At 44.1% G+C, this 20,681-nt stretch overlaps 1 protein-coding gene across 2 annotated transcripts in view; it reads left to right on the forward strand.

Annotated features, from left to right (window-relative positions):
- Nucleotides 1-5,231: 5,231 nt before the first annotated feature.
- RAB6A (RAB6A, member RAS oncogene family) overlaps nt 5,232-20,681 on the forward strand; it is a 165,985-nt gene continuing 150,535 nt past the window's right edge. The window contains exon 1 of one of the 2 annotated variants that reach the window (XM_033947851.1): nt 5,232-5,761. In XM_033947851.1, coding sequence (XP_033803742.1) covers nt 5,692-5,761 — 70 coding nt within the window. In that variant the 5' untranslated portion in view covers nt 5,232-5,691. The remainder of the gene's footprint in view (nt 5,762-20,681) is intronic. The other variant, XM_033947850.1, reaches the window with a different exon arrangement.

The raw sequence follows: 20,681 nt of genomic DNA on the forward strand, positions 1-20,681 counted from the left end.
AGAGTAGCAGCCACTAAGAGCTTTTATTATCCCTTCTCCCCCCAAATTGGAGCCAGTCGAAGTCTTAGGCCATGTCCAGTGCATCCCAGGATGCACCGGGAAAGCTCTGATTGGCCCAGGTGTCTAAGACCAGGATGCACCAGGAAGAGGAAGTCCCACCATTTGGAAGAGGCAGGCCTGGTGGCCAGAAGGAGTAGGCATCCTTCCGGCCCTCCTTACTTTTGAAAGGTACAAAGGGGGGTGGGGGGTGTCGGGGTGGGGTGTTGAGGTTTTGGGGAGTGTCAGGGTGGGATGCTGGGATGTGTCAGGATGGGTGTTGGGGGGTGTGAGCGGTTCAGGGGTGTGTGGCAGAAAGGAGTGAGTATCCCTCCTAATGATTTCAGGGGATTGGGGGCGGGAGGGGGGGTTATCTGCCGCAGCCGGCTGAGCTGATTGCGGCAAGGGTATTTCCCCCTGATCAGCTGAGCCGGCAGGACTCTGGAGAGCCGTGGCTTCGGGAGTCCTGTCGGCTCAGCTGATTGGGGATTCCCTTGCCGTATTCAGCTCAGCCAGTTGCATCTACTTTTAGGATTTGAAATGTAGGCCAGCATTTTGCAGGCCTACATTTCAGGTGTCTGTCGCGGCTCTAGGGTCACTTAAACTCGCTCAAGGCTTCTTTGGGGCAAACCCATGCCCAGCCTTAGGCGAGCTTAGGTGTCCCTATGCATCTCCCTAGATCCATGACAGCCTGCCTCGGAGCTTTTTTCCAAAAACATGCATCCTGATTGGCTACCAGATGGAAAAAAGACGCCTACTGCTGCCTACAGTCGGGACACTTGTTTATAGAATCAGCCCCTTAGTGCATGGGAAAGTCCTGTGTTAGCATGTGCTAAGCCCATTTCCTAGCACCTGCTCTAGAACAGGTATAAAGGTTTACATGAAAAGGTGTTCATGCATATTAGCATACTTTATAATGCAACATGTGTACTTACAAATGCCGCTTGTGCTCTGGCCGGACTTTGCTCCTGCAATGTCTACAGTAAAAGTATAACAGTTCATGCTGCTGTGCATGCTTTTTCCATTGCACTATTCTATAACAGACCTTTTATATGCATATGGGACTGAATTCTGTATAGGTATATGGCACCTAAAAAATCAGTGACAAAAAAAATCCTGCTGAGCGGTATTCTATAAACCACAGTGTCGGACAAGGTTTACAGAACAGTGCGTGTCCATTTATAGCACTGGAAACACAGTGCAAATCCTTGCACCTAAAGTTAGGTGCAGATACCCCTTTGTCTATAATTACCTGCGTAACTCTGAGGAGCACCCTCCCACAAACCCTCTCATTTCTGCGCCCTTTTTAGAGCCATGTGTAAATATTTATTTACATAAATTTGAATTAAAACCAATTTACGCTAATTTATTTATTTATTCGATTTTTAGCCCGTCCTCCCAAAAGAGCCCAGAACGGGTTACAAAGTACATCCATAATAATCCAGACAGAGCAGAGATGATAGTTTACATAAATTACAATATAGACATGACAATAAAACATATGTACTAAGTAGCATCTGGTGAAATTAAGTGACAAAGGTGAGTTGACTGGGTGGCATTTCAGGGTGAATGACTTTAAGGCGCTGGGTTAGTAAAGAGGAAGGTTCCTTCCTGAAGTTCCAGAGTCCATCTAGTGATCTGACAGATGGAGGGATTGTGTACCAAAGTTTGGGTATGAAATGTGAGTAGGAGCGTTTGCGGGCAGTTTCAGTTTTGAGGGAGCGGCCAGAAGGTATGGTCAGTCGTTTTTCTCCTTGGGACCTCAGTGGTCGTTTTGGGAAGTAGATTTGTAGTTTAGTTTTCATGTAGTACGGAATCGTTTCATGGAAGGTTTTGAAAGCGAGGAGCAGGGCCTTAAAGGTGCAGCGTTTTTGAATGGGCAGCCAGTGCATGGAAGCTAATGCAGGGGTAACATGGTCGCGGATGCCTAGGTTTTTCAGAAGGCGGATTGCAGCGTTTTGCACCCTTTGGAGGCGGGAGAGAGTTTTGGTAGGCAGGCCCACTAGTAGAGCGTTACAATAGTCTACGCGGGATAGAACAAAAGCGTAGAGTAGTTGGGCAAATTCAGATTCTTAGAAGTAGGCACGTATGGTCTTGACTGCGGACGTTGTCTTTGGGGGTAAGGGTGTTTGTGGCCCAGGAAAAGGACGGACGGGGGTATACGCATAAATCTTTGTGGATCCAGAGAAGTTCTGTCTTGGATTCATTTAACTGTAATTTGTTTACGGTTATCCAAGACTTTATTTCAGTTAAGCAAGACTGGAGATATTTGATTTGTGTGTCTCGGTGATGGCCTAGGGGAAGATAGAGTTGTAGGTCGTCAGCGAAGGAGTGGATTCTGATGCGGTGTTTACCCGCTATGTCCAGTACTGGTTTGACATAGATGTTGAAGAGGAGAGGTGAAAGTAAAGCTCCCTGAGGCACTCCATAGTGGAGTGGTTTGGGTTCAGATAAGGATTTTCCTAATAGGACTCTCTGTGATCTGTCGTTCAGGAATGAAGAGAACCATTGAAGTGCATTGTCACGGATTCCAATGGATTTTAGCCTGGACAAGAGGAGAGAGTGGTCTATGGTGTCGAAGGCGGCACTGAGGTCTAATAGTACCAGCAATGCATCATTTCCATCATCTAGGATTTTCCAGCAGTCATCTAGGATGTCCAAAAGCACAGTTTCTGTGCTGTGGTGTTTCCTGAAGCCCGATTGGAAGTTGGAGAGGGTAGCGTTTGTCTCCATGAAGTCTTGCAATTGCGTGAGTACAGTCTTTTCCAATATTTTTGAGATGAATGGGAGGTTTGAGACAGGTCTGAAGCTGCTTGGGTTGTTCTTGTACAATCCCTCTGGAGGCTGAACACTAGGGTTTTGCATCCTTTCCAGCCTTGGCTACAGGGCTCACAATCAAATTTTGTCTCCTCCCTCTGAGGATACCTGCCTAGATTCTTCCCATGATTCTCAGTTTGTTCCTGCAGCCTTAGTGCTGGGTTCTTGTCCCTTCTGCTCGTGATTTATTTTTCAGTTTCTCTGAAAGTTCTTGCCATCAAGACTGTCTTCCTCATTGCAGTCACTTCTACACAGAGCGTGTCAGAACTTCAGGCTCTGTAGTGCAGAGATCCTTTTCTTCGCATCACAGTCTGCGGTGGTTTTGAGGACAGTGCCTTCCTTTCTCCTGAAAGTGATTTCCTCATTCCATGTCAACCAGGAAGTTCGGCTGCCTGCCTTTGTTCCATCGGGCTCCAGGTCTAATGACTGTATTTTTGCGGTTTCTAGCTGTGTGGCATCTCCTTATGAGATACCTGGAGGCCACGAATGTCTTCCGTCTGTTGGATCATCTCTTTGTCTTGGCGGGCCCTGCACACCGGGGTTGGCCTGCATCCAAGGCTACCATCTCGAGATGAATACGTGCGGCCATTTCCGCTATGTGTCGGCAGGGAAGAAGCCTCCCCTTGGGGTGAAGGCTCACTCTTCCAGAGGTATGGCTTCCTTGTGGGCAGAAGCTCATGCAGTCTCACCTGAGGGGATTTGTAGGGCAGCCACTTGGGCCTCTCTTCATACCTTTACCAAGTTTTACCACCTTGATGTGGTGGCTAAGTGTGATACAGCTTCCGTTCTGGCAGCGGACTCATCGGGCCCCCTCCTTGAGAGTTGGGACTGCTTTGATACATCCCTAGTGTTCAGCCTCCAGAGGGATTGTACAAGAATGAAAGATTAGGTTTCTTACTGCTGCTAATCTTCTTTCTTGTAAATCTCCTCTGGAGGCTGAACACCTGCCCGTCTATTCTGTCTGATTCGCAGGTCACCTATTCAGTAACTGGTAAGCTGTTTTTTGTCTTTGACCACTAAGAATCATGTATGGTTAAGGGGTTAGAAGAGTCTCTGGGTGGTGCCCCTTCTAACGCTCAGACTGTGTCTTCTTTAGCGCACAGTTATGCTGTTTTGCAGTTTATAAATGTTCAAATTTCTTGTTCAACAAATTTTGGCCTTATTGACATTTGTTGGTTATGGTTTTTTTTAAAATCATGAGCAGAATTGACTTGTAGCGGGGAGTCTCTGCACTCCTCTCTAACTTTTCTTGTGTTTCCTGTTTGTGCTAGATCTACCTGGCTTTGCTACCAACTTCATGGGAAGTATCCAGGGAGGTATCCTCAGAGGGAGGAGTCAAAATTTGATTGTGATTGAGCCCTGCAGCCAGAGGAGATTTACAAGAAAAAAAGATGTAAGAAACCTAATCGTTCCTTAAAAAGCTAATTAGTACTAATTGGCTCATTATTCAATTGAATTGTGCATGCAAATTGGAGATGTGATAAATTACAAGTTTTTGGAAGTAGTTTGAAAATTAGAAAGCCTGAGTTGGGATTTGGTAGAAGACTCAAGTGGCAGTGACAGCTGAGGGGAATGGGCTTGACATTAGCTAAGTGTGAGATTGCAGCTCATTGGAAGTGATCTGTGGGACATACACTGCAATATTGGATCCTCCATTTCAAAATAGTTGTGGAAATGCAACAGTTTACAGATAAGCACCTTCACCTGAAGAATGGACTCATTTGAAGAGCATTGTTAGGGGTTTTTGATTCTGGTACATCCTGAAGGAGGAACAGGATGTACCCTCAGGAGAGACTTTGTATTTGGTGATGGGGAGAGGTGGTTGGTGGGGGAAGGAGTCTTATAGGCTGTGCAAGTTAGATTGTAAGCTCTTCATAGCAGGGACTGTCTATAAATGTCAAAATGTACAGGGCTGCGTACGCCTTTCAGCGCTATATGTGATAAGTAGTTGTTGGTGTCATAAGCATTGGTAGTCATTCACTAAGTGGATTATTTTTCTTATTTTATCAATTATGGTTGTATAAATTTTTTTTTAATAGAATTGTTTTATCACTACATTTTTATTAAAATGGTTCTTTTGAATTTGTGTAGGTGATAGAACCTATTGTTTTGCTCCCCCCCCCCCCCGAAGCTGCTACCCTAGGCCACCACTTAGCCTTGCCTAATGGTTGGGCCAGCCCTGCTCAAAGGCCAACCGCTTCGATTTTCAGCCAACACGAAGGGAAGCTGTGTCCTGTCAAACAGCCACTTGGCACCTTTTTTGCGGTTAAGGTTTACCAACTATTTTCACCTGAGGCACCAACCCCCCCCCCCCCCCCCCCAAAGTCAACCTTCCGCCAACGACGGCACAACCAGCCGTCGCCTTCGCCGCGCCCTGCCCATCCTCGCGTCCGATTGGGCCCAGCGGCCGTCATTCACGCTTGCGCCTCGCCCTGGCCCCGCCTCCCCCGCTGCGTTTGCGAGAGTCTCCGGCTCGGCCGGCGGGGGCTGCGCCTGCGCGCTAGCGCGGAGCAAGCCGGGAGGGGCGGGTCTTCGGGCGAGGCTTTCGCCAGTCAGACTCGGTCACTTCGCTCTGCTCCGCTGCGGTGGCGACTGGCCGGCGCGCGCTCGAGGCGGCCCCACCACAGCGCTCCCGACGCGGCCCCTGTGACTCAGCCGGACTCGAGGCTTTTCTCCCCCCCCTTCCCTCGGTGGGGGGTGTTTTTTTCACGGTGTTATTTTCCACTTACCGGGGGAGCTCCCCCCCCCTCTTTCCACGCCCGCCCTCGGCGTCTCGTTTCCCCCCCCCTCTCCTCGCCGCTTTCTTCCTCGCCCCCTCCCCCCCCCCCCGCTGCCGTCATGTCTGCGGGAGGAGACTTCGGGAATCCGCTGAGGAAATTCAAGCTGGTCTTCCTGGGAGAGCAGAGCGGTGAGTGTCGGAAGGCTCTTGTCGCGACTGTCACGATCTCTAGTCGCCATTTCTTAGGGAAACAAGTCGCCTACCGACGTCTGTTGAATCGATTCACGGCTTGTTGTTGGGTTTTTTGACATTTAAGTTGGGGTTTTAACTATAAGCAAGGCGTTGAGCTGGGGAAAAAAAAAAAGGTGCATATTTTTGGCCAGATCTACGTGGCATGCATTCTTTTTTTTTTTTCTTTTTTATCATCTGCCTTTCCTTGTAATCGACCCCCCTCCCCCCCCAACGACAACCACTCTCCATCAACTGGTGTGTGTCTCGCCAGTGGAAGTGATAACGGGAGCCTTTTTAGAAATGTCTCTTTCCTGTGGGAGCAAGTCCACGATTTCTCCCCCCCCCCTATTTCTAAGGTTGATTCGACATCCTGCAGTATTTGTGAATGCGTAGGGGATGGTTAAGTGGAATGGGGGGGGGGAGAAATGCAAAATTTAAAATGCTTTTCCCCCATACAGATATTGGGGGGCGGGGGGGGGGAAATTGTTTTAAAAAATGCTTCTGCTGCTCTTTAGTGAGTTCATCTGAAAACTGCCTCCCACAGACATCGTCATAGCCTTTTCTTGGCTGACTTGGGAAGAGCAAAGCATATACTAGGATGACTCGATTCTTTACTGCTCTCCAAGTTCTCCAAGGACTGAAACGTGCGAGTCCAGTCTTGCCACCTTTAGACCTTCCTCGGTGGGTGCAGAACAACTGGAATCGGTGGTTTTCTTCCAGTACTGTATTTGAGAGACGTGGGCATGCTGGCAAAGCACTATTGACAAATTGGGTTTAAAATGCTTGCTGTGCACTCTTGAAGGATCCTCTAATATTATGGTGTTGCATCCTTTTGGATGTAGCCAAAGGTAGCGTTCATTAAGGAACATCTTGATGGATGGAGAAAAATCTAGCTGTGGAAGTCATGGTATCCACCCTGTTGCTATCACAGCAGAGGCACACCCAACTGTGGATCTGTAATGTTTGAGATCTTTGCCAATAGTGTGGATTATTTTTTTTTTCCTGCAAGGGGGTCTCTAAATATTTCTTTCGGTACATAAGATCTACTGAAGCTGTGGTGCTTTTTAGTTTCAAGTGCATGTATCTGTATTAAACACATTCAGGTTATTATTTATTAAATTTTTTTTTTTCTATTACATTGTGTAAAACTGATACTGCAAAGCTGGAGCCATTTTTGATATGGAAGAACAATGTGGTCCTTACATATCCTTTTCTGCTGTATCTATATATTTCCACAAAGTTCTAATGGAAAAGCTGTCGGCGTTCATTTATTAATTATTTTTAATTGATGTACGTATTTGTAGATACAGACCTAAGCAGCTTGTATTATGGTAGGTAGAGATTTAATTTATTTTAATATATTACTTTTCTGGTTTCTCCAAAATGGTTTATAGATGAACATACTGCGTTCTTCATAAAACTGTTTATTGCAGTTAATAAGTGCTGGGGATCTTTAATATACAGGGCCTTTACTAAAGTTTCCCCCCGCCCTTTGTGGTGACCATATATTTATTAAAGCAGATATGCTTAGTTCTCAGGCTTATGATGTTGAGTAAACCTTTATTTCTCTCTGTAAATGTAATATATTTTCTGGCACTATTGTAGATGGAAAAAACTGCAGATGGTGTGTGATACATTTGCAAATGAAATCAGTCTAGTCTTCTCAGAACTACAGTGCCAGCTGATTTCCTCCCCTCTCCTTTCTGAACATGGGAGAAAATATTGCTCCTGTCTCATTACAAATGTCTTATGAATGTGGTTTTTTTTTATAGAAGAAAATTCTGGTTGAAGCAGGAAGTGGGGGCTGAGATTAGGATTTGATGGTTTTTAATTAACATAAATGTCTGAATATGCATTGGGCTACATGTTTGAGCATATAACAGCATATAAAATAGGAGTACAGCTATCCCTCCGGATTCGCGGTTTCCCTACTTGCGAATTCAATTACTAGCGATTTTTTTTTCTTCTTCTTTTTGCAGGCTGCCTGAACCTCCCCAGACCTTACCTGGTGGTCTAGCGGTGACATGGGCCAGAATCGTTCGTCCTGTGCTCCTGCCCCGCGCAGAGCCGTCATCAAAATGGCTGCCGTGAGTTCCCATTGTAGTCTCGAGACTACAACGGGAACTCACAGCAGCCATTTTGATGACGGCTCTGCGCGGGGTAGGAGCGTAGGACGATCGATCCTGCCCTGCGTCACCGCTAGATCACCAGATTAAGGTCCGGGGATGCAAGAGGGAAGCAGGGGTGGGTCAGAGCCGGCCCAAAAACTTATTTGCGATTTTTCCCTGTTCGTGGGCCGGCTCTGCACTTAGCCCCTGTGAATACGGAAGGAGAGCTGTATTTGTTAAATTGTCATTTTGTAGTTTAAGAGATACTTTTATTGTAGCTCCAGGGGTGTTTTTTTGGGGCTTTTGGTTTAAAGTAGCAGTCTAAATTATTTTGAGACAATTTATAGTAAGAAGTTAAAAATAAAATCACTTTTCATCTTTGATTCTAAGGGACCTTTTCTCTAATGCTTAGTGGACTAACCAAATTAGCATGTGGTTAATGCTAAGAAGCCCATTTTATACCTGTGGGCTTCTTAGTATTTAGGATGTGCTAAGCTTTAGTTAAAAAAAAAAACAAACAAAAAAAACCCCCTTTAAGATTTGACAGCTTTTCTACTTAAACTACTCCCACTATTATGCATATAACTAAGGGGCCCTTTTACTAAGCTATGTTAGGCCATTTTTGTTATGTTAGCATCAAATAATAAGACATGTCAGCAGAGTGGTCTAGTGCTGTGTTCCTCAACTCGATCCTGGAGTACCCCTTGCCAGGTTTTTACGATATCCACAATGAATATGCATGAAAGAAATTTGCAAATAATGAAGGTGGTGTATGCAAATCAGGTTTATGCATATTCATTCTGGATATCCTGACACCTGACTGCAAGGGGGTCCTTTCCACTCCACTCAGTTTTTTTATAAACCTTTTATCATATCACTCGTCTCTTCTCCAAGCTGAAGAGCCCTAGCTGCTTTAGCCTTTCCTCATAGGGAAGTCATCTCATTCTTTTTATCATTTGTTGCCATTCTCTGTACCTTTTCTAATTCTGCTATATCTTTTTTGAGATACGGTGTCCAGAATTGCACACAGTGGTGTGGTCATACCAGAGCGATACAAGGGCGTTGTAACATTTTCATCTTTATTTACCACACCATTTCATTAATAATGCCTAACAATCTATTTGCTTTCTTAACTGCCACTGAGCTGAGGGTTTCAACGATGACACCTAGATCCTTTTCCTAGGTAGTGATTCCTAACGGAGCTATAATTCAGATTCCTCTTTCCCACATGCATCACTTTGCACTCGCTTACATTAAATGTCATCTGCCATTTTGAAGCCCAGTCTCCCAGTTTTACAAGGTCCCCTTGCAGTTTTTCACAGTCTCTTGCGATTTAACAACTTTGTGTCATCAACAAATTTAATTATTTCACTAGTTATTCCCATCTCTAGATCATTGATAAATGTTAAAAAGCAGCGGTCCCAGTACGGACCCCTGGGGAACACCACTATTTACCCTTCTCCATTAAGAATATTAACCATTTAAACCTACTCTCTGTTTTGTCTATCAACCAGTTCTTAATCCATAAGTAGAAATTACTAACAGTAGCTCTGCAAGTTCAATTCTCTCAGTACTTTGGGATGCATACCATCCAGTCCAGGTGATTTGCTACTTTTTAGTTTGTCAGATTAACTCATATCTTCCAGTGTTACAGACATTTGTTAGAGTTTCTCTGATTCATCAGAATTGAATACCATTTCTGCCACTGGTAAATCCCTCACATCTTTCTTGGTGAAGACCGAAGCAAATAATTCATTTAATCTCTCCACTTTGGCCTTATCTTCTCTGAGAGCCCCTTTTATTCCTCAGTCATCTAGTGGTCCAACTGATTCTCTTCCCGGCTTCTTGCTTTTAATATACCTAAAAAAGTTTTTGCTGTTTGTTTTTTGTTTCCAGTGCAATCTTCTTTTCAAGGTCTCTTTGCCTTCCTTATTAGCTCCTTGCATTTGACTAGCCATTCTTTATATTGTAAACTTCTATGGGTGAATCTCTTCATGAAAAGGCAGTTAATAAATCTCAATAAATAAATGTTAGTTATGCCATCCATATGCACTAAGGACATGATATTTTTTTTTTGAAAATTTTTGGGAGTGGAAAATGGCCATAGAAGCACTATTTAGCTAGAATGCTGACATTGGTATGTGATAACTGAATAAGAATTATATATATATATATATATATATAATTTTATTTTTTTTCCAAAAAATAGAAACATACCATTTTTTATTGGCCATTCTAAAAATGTTTAGTACACACTAAGCCCATTTCTAAGCACAACTTAGTAAAGGGCTCCTAAATCGGAGTGCTACTGTACAAAACTCTCAGAATGCTATACATGAAAATATATGTATTTTGCAATACACAAACAGGGTGAGCTAAATCCAGTGTGTAGTTTATCTGCATACATGTTCTTTGATAACTACCTGTGCAAAGTTGGTCCTGTTTTATGGTGGCTTTTTTAAATTCCAAAATATACTGTTCAGTTAAAGGAAATATATCTTGACTGGATCCATGTGGCTTGGCTTTCTTTTTATCCATTATATATCGGTCTGTTTTTCACTTAATCTCCCTCCATATCAAATGTTTTCTGTAGGGGAAGTGGCCCAGTCTTTCCCTAGTTGTGCCTCCTGAAGCCATTGGATAACAGTTGACTTGTTAATACTTGGCATATTGCCTGCATAAAGGATGGGCAATAATCAAGTAACCCATATCCGATATTACTACTACAGCTATTACTGCTATTTCTAGAGCGCTACCAGATGTATGCAGTGCTGTTCATTCACCAAGGAGACAGTCCTTGCTCGAGTGGGCTTACAATATAAACAAGATGCCAGGGTGGTTAAACTGCTGACTAGGGTGGTGAGCAGAGGGGAGTAGGATTCTGAACTGAAGGCTATAAAACATTTTTATTTTCAAAGGGGCCAATGCAGAAAGCCCTGCATTAAGCCTTTGAGTTAAAGCATAGCACAAGGTTCCTAAGGGGGTGTTTGTGTTTTCATAATCCAGCCAATACAGTAACCCTGTCCTCCAGGCACACCCAGTCAGTCAGATTTTCAGAACACCCATAATGAATTTGCATGAGAGAGATCTGTATATACAGTATAAGAGGTAGTGCATGTAAATCTATTTTCTAGATATCCTGAAAACTTGACTGCCAGTTCTGCCCCAAGGACTGGGTTGAGAACCACTGTAGTAACCAAGTAATATGCAAACGACACCAGGGGTCTGCAGCGATATTTTGCATACAAAAAACTTGTATGGGTAGTTGGTGTTGTATGTGTACACATCTGCATATGTGACCGAATGCTTATTCGGTACATACTTGATGCATTTGTCAACAGTCCTGCACTTTGCTCTTTGTTCCAACACACCTCTCCTTCACTCCTGTTTTTATCTGTTCTTCAGCAAAACTAGAAAAATGTTGTAGGTCCTGTATGCAAGCAATAAAAAGAGAAACAGGCATGAAATCCTGACCCAGAAGAATGAGCTAAACTTTATGCATTTAAAAAAATAAACCTTGCACAAGACTTTGGGTCTTCTGTGTACTTCTTTGCATCTATATCAGTGGTCTTCAATAATTTTTTAGCTGGTTCCAGTTTGGATCCAAGTAAGCCCCCATGTCTTTCTCAATAATAGACTATGGACTTTTCCTCCAGGAACTTGTCCAAACCTTTCTTAAAACCAGCTACGCTATCCGCTCTTACCACATCCTCTGGCAATGCATTCCAGAGCTTAACTATTCTCTGAGTGAAAAAATATTTCCTCCTATTGGTTTTAAAAGTATTTCTCTGTGACTTCGAGTGTCCCCTAGTCTTTGTAATTTTTGACGGAGTGAAAAATCGATCCGCTTGTACCCATTCTACTCCACTCAGGATTTTGTAGACTTCAATCATATCTCCCCTCAGCTGTCTCTTTTCCAAACTGTAAGAGCCCTAACCGTTTTAGTGTTTCCTCATATGAGAGGAGTTCCATCCGCTTTACCATCTTGGTAGCTCTTCTTTTAACCTTTTCTAGCACCACTGTATTTTTCTTGAGATAAGGAGACCAGAAATGAACGCAGTACTCCAGATGAGCGATACATGGGCGTTATTATAATCTTTGTTTTGTTAACCATCCCTTTTTTAATAATTTCTAGCATTCTGTTTGCTTTTTTGGCCGCCGCCACACATTAGGTGGAAGGTTTCATCGTATTTTTCTTGCTCTCTCTGTCATTTGCCCAATCCTCATGTACTTCCCTCATCCAGTCTCCAAATTCTTGCTCTTTTCATCGGTCCCCAGCATTTCATTTCCACTCTGAGTTCTCCTTTTCTTTCCATATTTTCTATGATTATTAGTTATAGGCCTGCAACCATATATGAGGAAAAACATGAATCGTAAGGCAGGCCTACATAACCATAATATTCATTGATATTTTCATAATAATGCGGACCTAATGCATTAATTACCTCCATCAGATTCCAGATATGCCAGGGGCAACCTGTCTGAAAGAGTGAGATTTCCACCTCAATGAGTGAGGCCTGAAGGCCAACCAGTGAGGACTTTTTTTGACAGAAAGGGAAAGGTATTCGGGGTATAAATTTGGAATGGCCGTGGAGGATCCTGAGGTCTGGCTACATTTATTGGTAAGTAATGCGTACACATTAATGGAAATTACTAGCAACTAGCAGAATTCTGCACTTTGGTCACAGGAATACCCTCAAAGAATATGAAAAAAGTAGCACAGAGCAGTAATAGAAATATGAAGGCAAGAAAAATAAATCAAAACCAAATTATGACCAAGATATTGGAAGTGTTCATTTTCTGGAGCTGATGTATGTTTCAGTAAACTCAGAATAAAAACCTTTTTTTTACCTTTATTGTCTGAGCATTTTATGTTTCTATTTGCTTTAGGTGCAGGGCCTCTTTTCTGTTTTTCGTAACTGCCTTTCCAAGATCTCCTTTCCATTAGACATTTTTCTCTTTCTATGTGAACCCTCCATCCTCCCTCTGTGTCACCATTTGTCCTGTCTAGCATTTTCCCTCTGTGGCTCTCTGTTCTCCTTGCATGTTCACCATTTCCCCTCTTTATCCTTATCTACCCCCCTTCATCCACCATTGATTCCCTGTGTCCGTGTCTCTCTGCTTCCTTCCTATTCAGCATCTCTTCTATGTATCTGTGTGTCCCTTATCCAGCATTGCTTCTGTGCCCCCATCTCTGTTCGGTATCCATCTAGGAACGCTACTCCATCTTTCTGTCCCTCCCAGCATCCAGAATACCCCCTATTATCCCAGAACAAGCAGGCAGCATATTCTCTACATGTGGGTGACGTCATCCACGGAGCCCCGTCGCGGACAGTGTTTTTCAAGCAAACTTGATTGAAGATCTCAAGTTTGCTAGCACTGCCCATGCATACGTACTTCCTGGCAAACAGAGTCCTGAATTACAGCTTTACCTTTACATCCTATCTCAAGTGGTGTGTTAAGACTCTTCCCCCTTTCGAGGCGGATTTGCCTGCTGAGCACCGTGCGGATTTTCACCGGCTTGTGGATATTCTGGCGCAGCTGCGGCTGTACATATTCCAGGCCTCCTATGATGCGTTTGAATTGTCATCTAGGGTCTCGGTCTTTGCGGTCGCCATGCGGCGCCTGGCGTGGCTCCACATTGTTGATATGGATCCTAACCTGCAGGACCGGTTAGCCAACCTTCCCTGTCTCGGGAACGAGTTGTTCGATTCCATCGAGGCCGCCACTAAGCGTCTCTCGGAACATGTACGCTCCTTTGCTTTCTTGGTCCGACCTAAGGCGAAACCCGCTCCGCCCAATTCCTACCGCCTTCCTCCGTGGCGGTACCCGCAAAGGTCTACGCCTGCCTTTTCTTGCCCTCCTCCTCGGAGGCCGCAACAGCAGCGGGCCCCTCCTAAACCTCCTACTCCTACGGCGACCAAACCCTCGCCGTCCTTTTGACTCGCCGGGTGGGCGGAGGCTGGCCTCCCCAGCCCTGGAGGTAATGTAGTCAGCTCTGTAGTCAGCTCTGTGGAGGTAATGTAGTCAGCGGTTTGCCCTACAGGAAGCAACCAACCTCTTTATAAAAACTGTGAGTAAACGGCGGAGAAATAACAAACCCCAATGGTTCTCTGCTGAGATCTCGGAACTCGTAAAACAGAAGAAAAGAGCATTTGTATCCTACACACAATCACAACAACCAGAAGCCAAAGAAGCTTATCTAGAGAAATCTAGAACTGTTAAAACAGAGGTCAGAAACGCCAAACTCCGGATGGAAGAAAATTTAGCTAGGAATATTAAAAAAGGGGATAAATCATTTTTCAGGTATGTTAGTGATAGAGGAATACTGACGGGATAGTGCGCCTGAGCAAACCCAACGGCAACTTTGCAGAATCAGACTCTGATAAAGCCGAACTACTGAACAAATACTTCTACTCAGTATTTACCTGTGAGATGCTGGGATCCGGTCCACAGCTGCAAACAAGGGAGAGCTCGGAAGACCCGTTCAGGAATTTTGAATTTTCCACCAGCAGCATCTACCAAGAATTGTCAAGGCTCAAAGTGAATAAAGCCATGGGAACGGATAAGTTGCACCCCATAGTGCTTAGGGAATTGAGAGATGTCCTAGTAGAACTGTTAGCCAAGCTCTTCAATTTTTCCCTGAGCACGGGAAAAGTCCCATTAGACTGGAAACAGCTAACGTCATTCTGCTTCACAAAAAGGGATGCAGGTCAGAGACTGCAAATTACAGGCCGGTAAGTCTTACATCAATAGTGTGTAAACTTATGGAAACGTTGATTAAACACAAATTGGATACGGTTCTGGACGATGAGAGGCTGAGGGACCTCCATCAGCATGGATTTACAAAGGGAAGGTCCTGCCAATCCAATCTAATCAGCTTCTTTGACTGGGTAACGAAAAAACTAGATAGGGGAGAGTGCCTGGATGTAGTGTATCTGGAATTCAGTAAGGCTTTTGATAGTGTCCCACACCGTAGATTATTGAACAAGATGAGCTCGCTGGGACTAGGAGAAACATTAATTGCATGGGTTAAAGACTGGCTCAGTGGCAGACTTCAGAGGGTAGTGGTAAATGGTACTCCCTCCGAAACGTCGGAGGTGCTTAGTGGAGTACCACAGGGATCGGTCCTGGGTCCAATCCTATTTATTTTCGTACGGGATCTGCCTCAGGGACTTCAGAGTAAAATTGCATTATTTGCCGATGATGCTAAATTATGCAATGTAGTGGGTGGAGGTGCCGTGCCCGACACTATGACACAGGACCTACTTTTACTGGAGCAATGGTCTACTATTTGTCAACTGAGTTTTAATGCCAAGAAGTGTAAAGTTATGCACCTTGGTAGCGGAAACCCATGCAGAACCTACACTCGGAACGGTGAGACCTTAACTAGAACTGTTACAGAACGGGACCTGGGAGTAATCATTAGTGAAGATATGAAGACGGCCAATCAAGTGGAGAAAGCTTCATCCAAGGCTAGACAAATGCTGGGTTGCATCCGGAGAAGTTTCGTCAGCCGAAAGCCCGAAGTGGTAATGCCACTGTACAGGTCCATGGTGAGACCACATCTGGAATATTGTGTTCAATTTTGGAAGCCACACTATCAAAAGGATGTGCTGAGAATGGAATCGGTTCAGCGAAAGGCCACTAGGATGGTCTCAGGACTCGAGGATCTCCCATATGAAGAACGCCTAGGTAAGTTGCAGTATACACTCTCGAGGAACGCAGAGAGAGGGGAGACATGATAGAGACGTTCAAATATGTTACTGGCCGTATTGAGGTGGAAGAAGACATCTTTTTCCTCACAGGACCTACGGCGACAAGAGGGCATCTGCTAAAAATCAGGGGTGGGAGATTTCATGGTGACACTAGGAAATATTTATTCACTGAAAGGGTGGTTGATTGATGGAATGATCTTCCACTTCAGGTAGAGAGGCCAACAACGTGCTCAATTTTAAGAATAAATGGGATAAACATGTGGATTCACTTCGAGGAAGTGCTTAGGTGGATAGGTTATTTGTGTGAGCAGACTTGTTGGGCCGACGGCCCTTTTCTGCCGTCATACTCTGTTTCTGTGTTTCTTTGAAGGTGTGAATAAACATGTGGATAAAGGTGAGCTGGTTGATATAGTGTATCTAGATTTTTAGAAAGCTTTTTTAGAGAGGCTCCTGAGAAAATTAGTGTCATGGGATAGGTGGCAAAGTTCAGTTGGGAATTGGTGTGCGGCTAGAAAACAGAGGGTAGGGTTAAATGATCATTTTTCTCCATGGAGGAGAGTAAACAGTGGAGTGCCGCAGGGATCTGTACTGGGACTGGTGCTATTTAACTTAGTCAAACCTCGGTTTACGAGTGCACCGGTTTGCGAGTGTTTTGCAAGACGAGCAAAACATTTGTAAAATCGGTGCCTCGGAAAGCGAGTTTGACTCAATTTACGAGTGCCACCCCCCGCGATCCGGCATCCCCCCCCGCTCGAGTCATCGTCCCCTTCCCCCCCCCCCCCCCGCGATCTTACATGCACCCTGAGCACCAAAATGATATCCCTTACCCCGATTGGGCACCGGCCCCAGCACCAACGCACAGGACATGCCAATGCCGGTGCCCGAAGATCCTCCCTCTTCTGTGCTGGGCTGGGCGGTGCATCAGCGATCCTTCCTCTTGCTTGTGCTGGGCTGGACTGGGCCTTGAGCATTTGCGCATGCTCAAGGCCTTCTGGTCTCGCTCTCTCCGAGATTCTCTGAACCTGAGAATCTCGGAGAGAGCGAGACCAGAAGGCCTTGAGCATGTGTAAATGCTTAAGGCCCAGTCCAGCTCAGCACAAGCAAGAGGAAGGATCGCCGATGCACTGCCTAACCCAGCACAGAAGAGGGAGGATCTTCGGGCACCGGCTTGTCCTGTGTGTTGGTGCTGGTGCCGGTGCGCAATCGGGGTAAGGGATATTGTTTTGGTGCTCGGGGGAGCATGTAAGATCGCGGGGGGGAGGAACGACTCGAGCGGGGGGGATGCCGGATCGTTGGGGGGTTATGGAGCAGCGGCCATGGCCTCAAGGAGGGGGTGTTTGGAGCAGCGCCGGTAGCCTCGGGTGGGGGGGTTGGTGGAACGAATCAAAGCGAGTTTCCATTCATTCCTATGGGGAAACTCGCTTTGATATAGGAGCAATTTGGTTTACGAGCATACTTCTGGAACGAATTATGCTTGTAAACCAAGGTTCCACTGTATTTATAAATGATCTGGAAATTGGAACGAAGAATGAGGTGATTAAATTTGCAGATGACACTAAACTGTTCAAAGTTGTTAAAACGCATGCGGATTGTGAAAAATTGAAGGCGGACCATAGGAAATTGGAAGACTGGGAGTCCAAATGGCAGATGAAATTTAATGTGAACAAATGCAAAGTGATGCACATTGGGAAGAATAACCTGAATCACAGTTACCAGATGCTAGGGACCACCTTGGGGATTAGCGCCCAAGAAAAGGATCTGGGAATCATCGTAGACAGTGCGATGAAACCTTCTGCCCAATGTGTGGCGGCGGCCAAAAAAGCAAACTGGATGCTAGGAATTATTTAAAAAGAGATGGTTAACAAGACTAAGAATGATTTTATAATGCCCATGTATCGCTCCATGGTGTGACCTCGTCTGGAGTATTGCGTTCAATTCTGGTCTCCTTATCTCAAGAAAGGTATAGTGGTGCTAGAAAAGGTTCAAAGAAGAGCAACAAAGATGGTAAAGGGGATGGAACTTCTCTCCTATGAAGAAAGACTAAAACTGTTAGGGCTCTTCAGCTTGGAAAAGAGACGGCTGAGGGGAGATAGGATTGAAGCCTACAAAATCCTGAGTGGAGTAAAACGGGTACAAGTGGATCGATTTTTCACTCAGTCAAAAATTACAAAGACTAGGAGACACTTTTAAAACCAATAGGAGGAAATTTTTTTTCACTCGGAGAATAGTTAAGCTCTGGAACGCGTTGCCAGAGGATATGGTAAGAGCGGATAGCGTAGCTGGTTTTAAGAAAGGTTTGGACAAGTTCCTGGAGGAAAAGTCCATAGTCTGTTATTGAGAGAGACATGAGGGAAGCCACTGCTTGCCCTGCATCAGTAGCATGGAATATTGCTACACCTTGGGTTTTGGCCAGGTACTAGTGACCTAGATTGGCCACCATGAGAATGGGTTACTGGGCTTGATGGACCATTGGTCTGACCCAGTAAGGCTATTTTTATGTTTTTATGACATAAAGTAGAGTCTTTGCACACAGCTCAAGTGCAAAACTCATTTTAACATAGTGCACTCATGGTAGCGAACCAGGTTGAGCTACAGTATATGTAAAACCTAACATGCTTTATTACATTAGCCCAATCCTTATTCATTATTCAATTTTAATATAATGAACACCTGCCTCAGTTCAAACGGAGCATATAACCCAGATTCACAAGGAGAATCGTTATTCTCACCAGAGAATCTTACATTGTAGGGGAAAAAGAGACCAACTGATTTTCCCACCAAAATTCAAATTTGTGACCAACGGACTTTCCTCAAGCCCCAACCAATTGGGTTTGGGGACCCACTTTATATAAAGACAAACTGCAGACCTCAAGAAAGCCACAGCATGATGGCTGAAATGTCCTTTTTTTGTTTTACCTGACATGGTGAGACCCGGAAAACTGCAACAAGCAGTTTATGCTCACGTTTATTCTTTATTTGATATCCTGCAATTACAGAAGGTCAAGGTGGCAAAGCATAGAAAGGAACACCAATCATAAAAGAGAGAACAGGGTTTACAAGACTCGCACAACAAAAGTTTAGATTGTAATAGAAAAATCCAAAAGGATATTGAATAGAAACCTGTGGAAGTATGCTAATCTATTCAAAAAGTCTGCCACAAGTAACTTACTGATGCACATTTCTCTTTATTTGTGATATTTAGGCTGGAATTACAAATACTAATTTTAATCCTGGAAGACACAGATGTACTGTATTTGATATTATCCAAACTGCTGTTTTTTAATGATACTTTTCTCTTGTTGGATACCTTGAATTAGCTGCTGTTAGTTTAATAGGTTATGCTGATTAAATAAAGCAAGTTGTACAGCTTCTTCTCAGGAGTGTGTAATAAATATAGTCCTTTATTCACATTTCTTTGAGATGCTGTAAGCTACCATGGACAGCAGCGCATGGTTAACAAGTGGTCTATGTGAACATTTAGTGGACCAACAATGAAGAAATGAGTTCCGTGTGGGAAGGAGTTTGCTCAAGTAGACATTGGCAAATGGGATATTTAACTTTTTTTGCCTTGAAGCAGAGAAGTTTTACAGGGAGCATAACGTGAGAAAATTACCAGCATGTGTGAGATGCAGAAGGCAAGTTACGGTAACCCTTTTACAATAGAATACAATACAGTGACTTATGTTCCTCAATTTTCTACATGGAAGATGTGCAGTTTACAATAAAAATTAAATCAAGTTCTTGACGTTACATTTTTAAGCCTGATTTGTAGTTGTTAAAGGGAAAAGGTGAAAGATAGGAGGTTAATTATAGAGAGAGGAGGTATGTCTTAAGTTTCTTCTGGAATTCATGGTAAGTGTTTTTTGTTTGTTTGTTTTTTTTAAGTATTGGCAGTTAGTTCCAGATACTTCATTAGTACAGAAAAGCTAAGGTCAGGCACTGCCATTTCCAAGATGATAGTGTGGAGGGGCAGGAGCAAGTGGGTATTGCTGCTGCTGCTTCAAGGTATGCCTTGGAGCCCCCAGGACTGTATGTGTGGTAGTGGTGGTGGGGTGCCATTGGACACCAGAGAATTTAAAAAAAAAATTTGGTGGGGGGAGTAGGAAGCATAGAAACATGATGGGCCATCCAGAATGCCCATCCGCAGTAACCATTATCTCTTCCTCTCTTTGAGATCCCACGTGCCTATCTCAGGGTTTCTTGAATTCAGACACAGTCTGTCTCCACCACCTCTTCTGGGAGACTGTTCCACACATCTACCACCCTTTCTGTAAAAAAAGTATTTCCTTAGATTACTCCTGAGTCTATCACCTCTTAACTTCATCCTATGCCCTCTCGTTCTAGAGCTTCCTTTTAAATGAAAGAGATTCATGCACAGTTATGTCCTGAAGATATTTAAATGTCTCTATCCTATCTCCCTTCTCCCACCTTTCCTCAAACGTATGCATATTGAGATCTTAAGTCTGTCCCTATATGCCTTATGATGAAGACCACGCACCATTTTTATAACCTTCCTCTGGACCTACTAGGGATGTTGGGACTGATGTAGACCACTGGCAACTTTTAAAAATCTCTCTTCTGTCAGTGCCTGAACCAGTTGCTGGTCACATACTGATAGGAACAGGGACATTTTCAGTAAGCTGCAGATCACGGCAGTAATTTGCATACTCATTGATTACTGTATCTTAGTAAATTTTTTTTTTTTTTTTTTGCCAAAAGCTGAAGCTAGAACAGTTACAACTTCTAATATATGGCCCCAAACATAGTGCCACCTTATCTCTGCCTCGCATTTCAGTTCTTATTTTGGAAATGTAACAATGGAAGATGATGTGTTAAATTTGAAATTTGTGAGCAGTACCAAAGTGTTTGTTACTTTGTATTTGCTTTCATCTAGCCAGCAGTTATTTCTCAGAACTGAGTTATTCTGTGCCTAAATATGCTGCTGATAACAGAGATTCTGAAGCCACCCATGGGTGATGCCATTTGTCAGGTGGCTTTCAGTGCTTCATAATAGTCCGTTCTCTGCATAAATAAGTGGGCTTGTTGTGTTAC

The sequence above is a fragment of the Geotrypetes seraphini genome, chromosome 6 (assembly GCF_902459505.1).
Source record: "Geotrypetes seraphini chromosome 6, aGeoSer1.1, whole genome shotgun sequence".
Classification (NCBI taxonomy): domain Eukaryota; kingdom Metazoa; phylum Chordata; class Amphibia; order Gymnophiona; family Dermophiidae; genus Geotrypetes; species Geotrypetes seraphini.